At 40.8% G+C, this 13,922-nt stretch overlaps 1 protein-coding gene across 1 annotated transcript in view; it reads right to left on the bottom strand.

Annotated features, from left to right (window-relative positions):
• The window catches only part of ppp1r16b (protein phosphatase 1, regulatory subunit 16B), a gene marked incomplete at both ends in the record, with an annotated part of 51,298 nt that overhangs the window by 11,566 nt on the left and 25,810 nt on the right, over positions 1–13,922 (bottom strand). The window contains 2 exons of the mRNA XM_079218547.1: positions 399–502; positions 2,214–2,359. Of these exons, the coding sequence (XP_079074673.1) occupies positions 399–502; positions 2,214–2,359 (250 nt within the window). The remainder of the gene's footprint in view (positions 1–398; positions 503–2,213; positions 2,360–13,922) is intronic.

Genomic DNA, 13,922 nt, shown 5'->3' with positions numbered 1-13,922 from the left:
ATGGATTTGTAGCGAGACGAATTTATGAGCTACAGCAGCAACAAAGCGTTGCTGTCAAAGGAAAATATCAATCACCATCCGTATTAAGTCGTTGGTTACAGGTTCCGTTAAATTAAAAGCCAAATTCATGACCAGCAAATCCACCGTGTATTACTTCCACTAACTGGCATATAATTGAAGAAAGTAGACACAGCATTGTGACATAATTACTTTACATGAAGAAACCACATTTTCTCATGTTCAGTCAAACTGTGGACATCGTCGGGAGGAAAAGTTCCCAAACTTGTTAAAGGAAGCAGAAGAAAACGTGTTGATCAACTGAGTGCTACAGCTTAAAGATTCTGACCACGGTCCCAATGTCGTCGGTTGTGCCGTCTCTTTAAATATTTATACTCTACCTCGGTTGGCCATAGCCGTCTCAATGATGTCCAGCGTTGGGTCGTCTTCACACAGGTCGTACGGCATGTTCCCATCAGAGTTGACCCCCAGCAAATCTGCACCGCTGTGGGGAAACAAGCATATAAATGACCGGAATGTTAAGTTGTATAAGTTAAACAGAGTTTTTCACAACAAGTTACATTCAGGTGCAGTATCTGTCATCCAAATATACATAAAAATGTACATACAAGTTTTAAACATTGAAAAGCAGATAAATAGAATACTATAATTTTCTGATAATTTGGTTTGTTTACATCAGCAATGCTTTTAATTATTATAGTAAAAGGCTTATATTTTATACAGACCTGCTTAAAAAAAGAAGCTGATCCATAACTCAAAGTCTTGGCGAAATAAATCTCAGTCGGAGCACTAATTGATGATTCTAATTAAATTCTTTCACTCCTGAACAAGTTGGCCAGCATTTTTTAATCAGTAATTTCACTGTGGATAATGAGTCCGAGTGATATAATGAGTGGATCGACAAGTCCTGCATGTCAACAGATGGCAGCAGTGTGGCTGAATATGTTGTGTGTGTTTCTAGTTATTGCACACAGGCAGAAACAGTTTGAGTTTTCACATACTGTCAGCATCTGTGCATGTCTGTGTGGGTGTGCTGTTATATCAGAGGACCTCATCAAATATCCAATGTAACAATGTGTATGCAACTCTCTACAGAATGTATTCCATATGTTCAGATGTAAATGTGTCAGAAGACAGAAATCAACAACACATGAGGATGTTTTTTAGCACAGAGAAAACCTGGATCAGCATTATTAAATTATGCATCATATTTACATAACAAAGACTGCTAATAACGACTTTGTTTATCAATACATGCCCTCGGGTTGGGTGACAATTAAATATTACCCTTTATTGACTATGAAGATATGATGATTTCACATTTTACCAAATGCAGCCTTAATTAATGTCTCAGAGTAAATTGTAAAACTGTAGCATATCAGATGTAAAAGTCCAATTAAGTGTACTAAATGTCAATTTGAATATTTTATAAGCAATTTTCCATATCACTACATAAACTGATATCATTTAATAATAATGATTTCAACAGTATCTGTCTGCCCCAAAAGGTCCTATGTTTCTTTCCCACACCTGGTAATGGTGTAGGACATTGCTTATATTTTCAAATCTTTGTTTTTAAATAATTGTATTTATTACAATGCAATCATTTTTTTTTCTCTACTGCTATTAGTGTGTGATCTACTCAGCATTGCCTCGATTCTCTAGGTGCTTTAACATCAATGTCTGCTCCTCCAGGTTGCAGCTTCTGTTGTTTTAGGAACAGAAACACCTAATTTCTCCTGCCCAGAACTCAATTAAAAAACTAATTCATAGTTTCCTGCAAACTGCTTACAGTGGCCCACTGGGGACAGTGGTTGCAATCATTTCAGACTGTGGTGTGTGTGTGTGTGTATATATGTGCACACACAGTTTTCCTCTGGAAAGCACTTAGCGGAGACAGTTAGCGCTGCCCACCATTCTGTCTGATGAGCAGCCTCCGCGATTTGTCCAGCCGGTCAATACAAACTTTAAACTAACTTCACTTTCAGAGTCTAAAATAAAGTGTGCGTCTAAGTGTTGAAATCAAACTAATTTTAGCTTGGGGAAGCTTGGAGAAGCAAAAACTCAGATGTAGTTTTTAGATGATGGTTCAAACCGGAGATCTCATTTAATACTTCCTCCAGAAGTACTCTTTATTTCACTTGCGCTTTAAAACGCTGCAGGAAACCCCGGTGTAGCATGTCTGCAAGGCTTACTGTGCAATGAGAACCTTGACCAGTCCCGCGTGGCCACAGGTAGCGGCGGCGTGCAGCGGCGTCCACAGCTCGTTGTCCTGAGCGTTCACGCTGGCTCCTCGGTCCAGCAGGATCTTCACCATCTCCTCATAGTTATCTATGCAACACTGTCAGAAAAAAGAAAGGGGGGGAAATAAGTAATACATTCAATTATATTGTTGATGCTGTAATACTTGCCGGTATAATACCTCAGAATAAGTTAGATATGGGAAAATGTATAAAAGATTGATAAAGAGTGATTTAATGAGATATCAGGAGATAACATGAAAATAGTGTAACAGATATGAGTTAACACTTTGCGGCACGTATCTGCTGTATCATCAAGGAGTGTGAGATCTCTGGCGACAGACTAAGATCCACAGTTTCCTCTTGTTTGGAGGAAATGCATTTGCTCTGCATTTTATTATTCTCAGGCTGATGTTGCATATGATTCTCACAGTCAGTAAGCTGTGTTGCATCGATGCAGCTGCACCGTAATCATCGCAGGAAATGGATGAAAGAGACGTATGGTCGCAAAGAGCACAAACAAACGAGAAGTCCATTACGAAGTCAAACCCAATCTCCTCAAAAGTCTGTTATCGCATATTGCAGAGTGCAAAACTGAGAACACATTAAGCCAATTTGGACAGTCATTCTGACATTTCAGCTGTTGTGTGGGTTGTTCCCTGGATCTGTGACAGAAGCTGGAAATGCCCCCATAACTCACTCCCATCCACAGAGAAAAAGACTGAGACAGAAAGTATTTTCCTTGTTGGGTGTGATTAAAGGGTGAGGTGGAAGGAGAATTGTTCCGTATAAACCATCCTCTCATCTCGCTGCTGTCGGCAACAGCAGTTTTCTTCATCAGAGCTAATTGGTGTGAGTGTGTAAGTGCGACTCAAGTGTATGTATAGTGTATCAAAGAAGAAATGTCATAAAAATCCTTCTTTGTTTCCAGAAACAGCTGCATGTTTGTTTGTTTTTTACCTCAGAGCACATTCACTTTTGTGAGAAGCCACTGGAGTGTTGTCAGCTCTCCACTCTGTGCTTTGAAATCAAAATGAGTCATCGGTTGCTAATCTCCAGGTTCACTGTGGTATCTATAAAGAGAGACTTCACAATTATAATTTGGAACTTAGAAATGCAAGACAGGCCTTCTTCTCTGACATCAAAAACAAAAACAATACACGCGCCTTATTTGCTACCGTGGACAGGCTAACAAACCCTCCGGTGTCGGTAACGGCTACCCTCCAATCCACCTGGGCATGCAATCAATTTGCCTCCTATTTTGCTGATAAAATTCAGAAAATTAGACAAGCAGTCGGTGGCTCCACACCAACCACAGGATATGTGTTGTCCCCATCTTTAAATAGCATCCATTCAAATATCATGACACAATTTTACTCAATTAACCAAAGAAGCCTAGAAGACATTATACAACATCTGAACACATCCTCCTGCTGCTTTGATATTCTACCAACACACTTTTTCAAAAATATTTCACATTGCATGACCGCTGATCTTTTACAAATTGTAAACACATCCCTTCTCTCTGGTGTCTTCCCACAAGCCCTAAAAACTGCAGTTATTAAACCACTTCTAAAGAAGGCTAGTTTAGACCCAGAAATATTGAAAAACTATAGACCAATATCAAACCTCCCATTCTTAAGTAAAATAATGAAAAAAGCGGTTTTTCTACAGCTGAACAATTTCTTGGCCGAAAATAACTGTTTCGATGTCTTCTAGTCCGGCTTTCGTCAGCACCACAGTACTGAAACTGCTCTTGTTAAGGTTTTCAATGACATCCACTTAAACACAGACAGTGGCAGAACTTCAGTCTTAGTATTATTGGATCTCAGTGCTGCATTTGACACGGTTGATCATGACATACTACTAGACAGACTGAAAGTCTGGGTAGGACTCTGGCGCAGCACTTAACTGGTTTGAATCCTACTTGAAGGACCGACAATACTTTGTGTCGGTAGCTAATTACACATCAGAGCTGACTAGGATGACATGTGGTGTTCCCCAAGGTTCAATACTGGGGCCTCTTCTGTTCAACATCTACATGCTTCCACTGGCTCAGATTATGAAAAACAACAAAGTGTGTTATCATAATTATGCAGATGACACACAACTCTACATAACTATATCACCAGGGGACTATAGTCCCATACAAGGGCTGGCTAAATGCATTGAAGAAATCAATAACTAGATGTGCCAGAATTTTCTTTAATTAAATCAAGATAAAACAGAAGTAATTGTTTTTGGTCCCAAGGACGAACGATTGAAAGTCAGCGCTCAGCTTCAATCACTAATGTTAAAAACCTCAAACCAAGCTAGAAATCTAGGTCTAGTTATGGATTCAGACCTCAATCTAAACAGCCATATCAAGACAATTACAAAATCAGCCTACTACCACCTGAAGAATATATCAAGGGTTAGAGGACTTATGTCTCAACAGGATTTGGAGAAACTTGTCCATGCATTTATCTTCAGTAGACTTCACTACTGTAACGGTGTGTTCACAGGCTTCTGTAAAAAGTCAATCAGAAAGCTGCAGCTGATTCAGAACGCTGCAGCTCGAGTCCTCACTAAGACCAGGAAAGTGGATCACATCACTCCAGTTCTGAGGTCTTTGCACTGGCTCCCTGTCAAACAAAGAATTGACTTTAAAATCCTGCTGCTGGTTTATAAAGCACTGAATGGTTTAGGGCCTAAGTATGTTTGCGATCTACTGCTACCTTATGAACCATCCCGGCCACTCATGTCGTCTGGGACGGGTCTACTGTCTGTTCCAAGAGTCAGAACTAAACATGGAGAAGCATCGTTCAGCTTTTCTGCTCCACATATCTGGAACAAGGTCCCTGAAAGCTGCAGGTCTGCTGAGACCCTCAGCTCCTTTAAGTCCACATTGAAGACTTTTCTGTTTGCTGCTGCCTTTAATTGATCCAGATTCAATTACTGCATCTCACTACTGCATTTTATTTCTTAAACTGCACTGCAACTTTTATTCAACTTTTATTTTTTATGTTGCTTTTTCTACTTTTATTTTGCTTTTTTACTGTTTTAATGTTTTCTTAACTGTTTTTAAATCTGCATAATGTTTTGATGCTTTTAATGGTTTTATGCGAAGCACTTTGAATCGCCTTGTTGTTGAAATGTGCTATACAAATAAACTTGCCTTGCCTTGCCTTGATGCGATGGAATGCTAAATCTGCTGACTGCTGTTAATCCCGTTATGATTCTACCCACTGAATGATTTAAACAAAGTGGGGAAAACAGTTGGTAACAAACAGAAAGAAAAGAACAAAATTAATCTATCCATTTTATGAAGCACTTAAGCTGCCAAAAAGATTCCTTTAATGTTAAAATTACAGCCTCTGGAACGTTTCTGTAATTATAGATTTACATAGTGTTTTTGACATGACCAAAAAAGCTAACGGGTCCTGGTTCAGTCAGCAGCCAATGTGGATATTGTATCTTTCATTTTCCCTTTGGGGATCAATTCAAGTTTCTGTAGAACAATAAGACAATCTTGGTAGAAATTGGCAGAGTCAACATCTTGTTTTAAGCTCATCATTCTGTGTCTTCAGCTTTCTTACATACACAAAGAAGACGATGCAAGTGGAAACATTGTCCTTGAATGTATGCCAGATGGCCAGTCCACCACTGCTAGCTAGTGAACATGCAGGCTGCGGTGGTGGAGCAGCAGAAACACAGATGCTGTGCGCTCTAGTTTTTATACAGTGTTAGGGGTGGCAGGATGGCTCCAGTGCATTGTCAAGCCATGATTTAATAAATAATAAATCATTATATATGTTATCACAATACAAAAAAACCCCTGTGATATCATATTGTGGCTTCCTATCGTGACGATATATTATTATGGGACCTCTGGTGATTGCCACGCCTATACTTTGTTTCCCTAAAAGTACATTTTCCCCTCTTACACTATGTCTTTAAATACTCCACCACATAGCAGATGCTCACCATGGAAACCTTGAGAAGCTGAGGTGCGCAGAGCAGACTGTTTAAAAAAAAAAAAAGGATTTACATAGAGGATGAGCTGAAGTGCAATCTCTAGAGGTTTCTAGTATCTGAGAGAAGGAGCAAGAGCAAGTCACAGTAAGACAGCTAGAGAGGCACAAACATTAATTTAAAGTAACAGGGTAGAGATGCCAAGAAAGAGAAGCGGAAGCAGATTAGAAGATATCCAAACGTCAGTTTGGAAAATGCAAACAACAACAGCAGCAGACTCTTTCCTTCAACATCCTATTGACGTCATTCAGACAACGCGCTAACGGCACCAGTAACCGAAAATGAATGAGCAGAAAATGATTTGTCTCATTTCCCACACAACAGAACATAACCCAGCAGTTAAATACACTGGCACGTATTAGATGTTACTTTTCTGACAATAAATGTCCTTGTTGTAATGAGTGGGGAGTGTAATCCAGACAGGAAGAACTGAGCACAGAAGCTGTTATTGTGTGACAAGGCGAGCAGATCTGACTGTGGGATGATTTAATACTGAGGCCGTCACCTTTGGTACCACAAACATCCCTGCTGGCTTTCAAACAAAACCTCAATCTGTCTTCTCGGTCACCTGTAATGCATCTCTGTCTCTGCCTGCCTACCTTTTGAAAAAAATATATCTTAATCTGAGTGCTTAAACAACAATACATTAAAAAAAAGGCAACATTGACGTAAGGAGAACATTAGTTATGTGCATTCGCTGGAGTTTTGTAGCACCGACTGCCAAGGCTATGCAGATAAGGGCACACAAATGAATATACAACACAAGAAGGAAATTAAATTACTTCACAGATGCAGAAGACAGATAGCAGGAAGGCAAATAAGAGGTGAAATCGATGCGTAGAAAACACAAAGGCGGACTGACTGGAAACACTACTGGTTGACAAACACATCCTGGGACGGAGTTTAGTCAGGGGGAAAATAATATTGTAGTGATAGCACATTTAATGCAATTTTACACTCATTTTCACAAAAGAATCGTTGTGCATTTTTATTCCTGAGCCTTTATGAGAGTTCAAATCTAACTGTCCTAAAGAAAGAAAGTCTGACTCGCAGATCATTTTCACGTGATGATTTGTGTCAACAACTAGAAAACAGAAAATGCATCTGCGCTAACCACCTCGAAATCACTGCCCATGTCGCAAATGTCTAAATATGTCTGCAGTGCTCATTAACAGCTTCACCAGTTGGAAAAGCAAGCAGCCAAATCAGACATTTGCAGGCAGGATGAATTAAAGATGATATATTTTTATGCCATAAACAGAAACATTAATTGGTGAAGCGTGGGTGAGACCAAGCTAAGGAGCTTGATGAAAACTTGTTGGTTAAAAGATTGTGGGGTGAAAAAAATAGCTACATGATACTAAGAAGTCAGCACGAAAAAAAAAGAAAAGAAGAAAGACATAAAGACTCCAGTATGAAGGTCTTGGTCACAGAAACACAAGAAGTCCACTTTGAGGTTCCTCTTTTCTGAATCTTTTCTAAATCAATCTGCGGCAGACTTGATGTGAAAGGTTTGTGTGCATAAAAATCACAGCAATTAATTCAGTTGGCCTCTAGTGTCAGTGATGCTCTGCAAAGGAAGACGAGAGACAGACTGAGAGATAAACTGTCAGTAAGATCTTCCTCTAAAGCTCCAAAAAAGCAGAAGTGGTACTGGTGTATTTGTGTCAACTACTTCCGGTGTCAAAAGAGCAGCCGGCACAATGAGTTCAAAGGAAAAGACGGGCGAGCATGAGTCACAAATGTGTGTATCAGTGCGTGTGCGTGCGTGCGTGTGTGTGTGTGTGTGAGAGAAGGCATTCAATTCTTCCTCTTGTTACACCAAATGGTCATTCAGAGAGCAAGTTATGGATTTTCTTTTCTGTCCGAGTCTGGTAATTGGTAAGGCTGGAGATGTAATTCAGGGTAAATTAGCATTGAACAGCCTCATAAAACAGACAAGAACAAGACTCTTAAGCGACATGAAAGCATGTCAAAGACATCCACGACCCGGATGGATTCGCTGGCGTCTACATCTCCATCCTGCAGATGTCATCAAGAGACTGCAACCTAAATTAGTCTCTTAGCTTTTTAACACATTCACGCATACTCACAAGCGAACTAGCATCTACACTGAATTCTTCGCCTTCACATGTCAATCCCACATCTTCCAACCTTCTTCTCTTGCCAACAAGACGACGAGGCAAACAAGGACATAATGTGCCTTTCATGACAAGCATTCACACAAGGATGGGAGTGTGGCTCTGACAAAGGCTCAGATTATGCTGCTGGAAAACAACTGCACAGTCTTGCTGGGATCAGTCAGTGGACTGGGAGGACCGTGGTCTGGGTTGAGGAGCAAAAGGACGATGAAATAACAATTTTGCCAGGGCTCGTACCGTGAGGGCCGTCGATTCAGAGCTGGCCCTGAAACTGAAATACTGAGAGGTTGAATTGGGCACGACCAGGACCAGGAGGCTGAGACTGCAGCAGGTTAAAGGATAAAAGGGCTTTAAATTGACCGGGCATGACAGGACTCATGCAAATCATGAGGAGGGAAGGGGATCTGTGGGCAGGAACTTCAAGAGTCGGGAATTATACCTAAAATGCTAAATTAATTTAATCCGGGCTGTGACGAGCAGGTGGGACGTCAGAAGTGCGATGGATGATTTCTGGGTTTAGTTTTAGCTATAAACACGGTTGCACGCCATGCACTGACCTCTTCGGGCACTCTCCTTTACATATGGTGTAATGGGACACTTGATTACGTCTGAAAAATAATTGAAAAAAACAAAAAAAGTCCAGGAAAGACTAAATGAAAGGTCATTACTTAATTTGGGGAGCCGTGTATAAGAACATGGTACTGAAAGGCTGGATAACAGACTTTATAGTCCTCAAAGTCCACTTTGAGGATTGAAAAGTCTGGGACCACACAGGAATGCGTCTCAAAACTTCACATCTCAAATCCTGCCTCATTAGAGCAGTTAAAAGCCCGCCTCAGTCATCTCTCTCTGCCCGTCTCCATCATCTCCACATAAATATTTGAGTGGCTGAGCCACTGAAGTAAAATGTTTTTAAATGTCTGTTGATGTTCTGGGTCATCGTGCCTGAAGCGGAACACAAAACCTCAGAGCCAGATAACAGCGGTGACTCAACCAAAAGATGGGACAACACGAGTCGGGTGTGTTTGAAAGCATCGGCTGGCAGCGGATACCGGCTCCCTCCACCTCGAAGGTTGTTTGGTGGTTTGGAGGTGTTACTACCGATACAGGTGAGGGAAAAGAAAGACGATCAAGGGGGCTAAACTCTCCTACTACACGCAGTGCAGTCTGGTTAAATCTCTCAGAGTCATGAATCAGCCCACATTGGGCCTTATTGAACGGGAACTGCCGGGTTGCAACGCGCAGAACCTCATTTGGTCAGTCAGCTTTTTGTGTTCGAGGAGCAGAACTGAAAAGTACAACACGATTTTAAGGTTTTTAATAAAAAGGTCTTAAATCGTGGTTAAGAGAAAAACAACATTGTTCACACATTTAACACCCTCATACTTTTACTTTGTGTATGTATTCTCTTTTTTATTCTATTTTATTTTTAAAAAAGCCTCCTGTAGACAGATGTTGGATTCGCTATACACACTCAACACAGTGCATCTGGTTTTTCCTTTGTGCATAGATGTGTGTTAGGAATTCTAATGCCATTGTGATTCCCACATCAAATAAATGAAGTCAAACAGCAGCAAAACGCCCTGCTGACTCGCTCTGCTGTGAGCGCGCTCCGTAGCAAAAGCCAACCACGGCCATCATGTGACGATCTCCCTCAAAGCAAAGTCCTGCTTGATCGGCTCAACAGGTGTTTCTGTGCTGGTTGTTCAAGAAAGATCGTCATGTTTTACCATCAGCCAATACATAGTGAGCTGCTGCTAATACAAACCAAACATTTCCTGCTGCCTCACATCAAAACTGTACTGCTGCTATCACTCAATTATATCCACTGCTGCTATTATTATTATGATTTCTGCTATTACTGCCATTATTATTATCATTATGCTTCTATTATATTCACCGCTACTATTATGTTTTATTATCCCTATTGTAGCTTTTGTGTTATTTTTGTCGCTGTCTCGCTCTCCCTCTTACTACTCCACCCCCCCTCTCTCTCTCTGTGTCTCGCTCGAGGCAGATGGACGCCCACCCAGAGCTTCGTTCTGCCTCAGGTTTCTACCCTTTAAAGGTTTTTTTTCGCCCCAGTTCTTGCTCATGAGGGAATGTTGGGTCGTTGTCAATTATACAGTACAGTCTAGACCTGCTGTATATAAAAAAAGTGTCTCGATGATTTAACTTAGATGATTTGAACAAATAAATCAAATGGAAAAAATTAAAGCTGACCACCAGCAAACCAGCGGGGACTTTTATTGTGAAGCTGGCAAGGCAGATGCAATATATTGGTAGTGGCAGTAATGGAGCTTTTCTTCGATAAAGATTGTATTCCATATTGCAGGAGAGATACAGCAGAGGAAAAGACAGGACGTCGTTAGATCAAGAGCTATGTGTCTGCAGGGATTTGTGTGTAGACAGGCAACATCTTTTACCTTGACATGCTGTCCGGTGGAAAACCCATCGCATGACTTGATGATTGAAGTATCAAACTATTGAAAACAGTGTTCAACCAGTACAATCCTTCACATCATCCCATTGTGATCCAGCCAGCAAACTGTGGAAAATAATATGTTCCCTCTCAGAACTCAAAGCATATGAGGAATTCAGTTTGTCTCAAGGGCCGACATAGTAAATATTGAAGTGGGTATACACCAGGCGTGTTAGGGTGTGTGTGTGTGTGTGTGTGTGTGTGTGTGTGTGTGTGTGTGTGTGTGTGTGTGTGTAATCTGGCACATACAGTTCCCCCGAAAAAGCCATCTATGGATTAATGTCTCCCATCAGTGAGGTGAGACCAACCCTAGATCGGTATGACATCTCATTTAGAGAAACATCACCACCACTTCCCTTCATCTATCTCACTCTCTGCCATATGACGTGTGCGTGTGTGCGTGCGTGTTTGCGTGTGTGTGTATATTGTGCCTTGCCTTGAATGGCTGTATTTGTCAAATTGAAGCAGGCGTGAAAAGGTCTCATCTTGAAGACAGTGTGCAGGCTGGACCGTCCAAATAGCAGATTATCGGGTACACACACACATTCAAAGCCGAAAGGTCAATCCAACCTCTAGGCAGCGAACGGCCAACAGCGTTTAAAAACACCAGCCCCACCAGTGGTGACTGATGGACTTCAATTTTCTCTTCCCCTTGTTCATTTCACTGCCTCCCAGCAGGAAACAGAGTATTAGGCTTTGAGCAGCCGAGAGGGAAAGAGAGGCGGCTGTTTTCGCTGAAGCAGAGCGAAGAGGGAGGACATAAATTGTCAGAGGTGTACAACTGTAGAGGAGAGGAGAGGAGGCAATAAAGCGATTGGATCAATTAATTTGAATTCATGCTTCAGGAATATATAAATAAAATGTAATGATTTTCACGTGAACCTGGGTTATTACGGTACAGAGCAGCCACTGCTTTACTGACCTCCTGTGGAAGTTCATTGTAAATGCAACCACGAGTTTTCTTCAGACACAGGTACAATTTCCACATGTAATGCATGCGCTTATAAAAGTGAAGCGTTTGTTCCCAAAACGCTGTCCGCAGAATGTTTTTTAGAAAGTAAAAGCAAAAGCACAACTGATTCATTCCAGCATCTCAAAGACCTGCTAACAAGCAGCCGAATCATCTTCTCTTAATATCACAACATCACAAATAAAGGTCAAATGAAAACGATGGAGCTGTAATAACCGACTGCTGGTTCCTCTTCAGCTAGGAGAGAGAGAGAGAGAGAGTTGTGTTAAAGCGCGAGCGTCGGCATTGCAACCACCGTTTTAGAGAATTTGAATGGAGAATACCTGGAGCATGCTAACACATAATCGCTGAAGTCGGGCATGAAGTTTGGTTAGGTCTGGCTGGTGTGACCAGGAGTTCTTAAGTTCAACTCAAGGATCTGATGAGTGCAGTCCTGCTCCGTAGTGTCGAGTTAGACCGTTTCACAGTAATAAAGACTTACATTGAGCCTAGAAAATTAGCCACCCTTCCATCATGACTACTCAGAATTAAGAGCCATATCTTCATGGTAATAATACGTCTAACCTGCTGACCGGTCGCACCCAATGACAAAATGTTTGCTAACATTTTAGTGGAACGAGTATTGAGAAGAGAAAAGGGTTCTTAGAGAGTTATCTGTTGTCTGAGATATAAAGCACTTAATTTGGCCAAGGAAACTATCCTGAGACTGACCAGTAAGCAGAAGTACTGCCAGTCCTGCAACATCAAGAAGACACAGTATCTGAGCTCTGCTGCAGCTCGACACTGCACTGAGAGTTTATATTACTGGAACACTCTTTGCTGAATTTTAACAGTAAAATGTCCGCGCAAACTGTTGGAATCTTCCAGAAGAAAAACATGTTCAACTGGAGTAAAGAGAGATGAGCAGTTTGATGTCAGCCACATTGAATTATTTTTCTTTTTTTTTTTTTTAGTAGTGCTGAAGTCTGAGCTAAGCCAAGTCTTGTTTCACCCAATCTGGATTCTGAACAACCGTTTGTACCCTGAGAGGCAGGCGGCCTCTTGTACTGTGCTGACAGGAAAAGACTTCAAGTCAGAGGAATGAAGGAAGACTCTTTCAAATAAAAAGACTGATTTGTGATTAAATGAGACATGCAATGATTCATTATTTACGCAGACAACTCACTGAGCAGTTTTGAGTAAAAGGGCCTTGGAGCATTGATTTGGATGTGGAAGCTTTGATTATGATGCCAGTAATGGTTCTAATTAGCAACTGAACACAAGCCTGATCTCATATAATTTTCCTGCATCAAAAATTGACTAATTTCCCCAATACTGAACTCTTTTCCTCACTATTAAAAATATTTTTTCCAGTGTCAAAAAACCTCAACACTATTCTGCAAAAGGCACTTTAATTCATATTACCAACTAATCACACAAGGAAATGATTCAATTATATTTCAACAAGACTGAGATGGTAATGGTAAAGTTGGAGGTCATTAATAAAAGTTTTGAAAAGAGCCGTCACGATATTGCTCCACAGGTGCAAAAACAAGGAGATGTGGAATATTTGACGACAGAATAAACTCAAGAGTACATCACACTGTTTGAAAGGCAGGTCAAGTCCCTTTTATTTTATCTCAAATGCAATGTTGACATTGAGGAATCATATAAGGAGAACTCATTATTTTGTCTTCTGATAATTGGTGCACGATGTATGAGACATGTTGTACATAAACATCTAAATTCCATGTTTAGCTGCCAAAGGAGATTATAATTGAATTTCAATTGGCTTCAAAAATGGCATGTAAATGGAAGTTCATTTTTGGAGGATGCATCATGCACAAGGTTTCCCGAACATAACAGACTGCATTACTTACCCGCGGGAAGCCGGCATATGCTCCAGTCACTTTATGACTCTCGATACTTGGCTGTGGTTTATTAATACACGTCTATGTTATAAGTATATGAAACGCTTATTGACAGTTCCACTGAAAAGGGTCTGATTCATCATATAACAATCGTGTGTGCCTGTATTTGACAGTGCAGAGGCTGGAAATGAGAGGAGAGAGGGTTGT

Source organism: Taurulus bubalis, assembly GCF_910589615.1.
Source record: "Taurulus bubalis genome assembly, chromosome: 5".
NCBI lineage: Eukaryota > Metazoa > Chordata > Actinopteri > Perciformes > Cottidae > Taurulus > Taurulus bubalis.
This window is presented reverse-complemented; position numbering and strand designations above follow the sequence as displayed.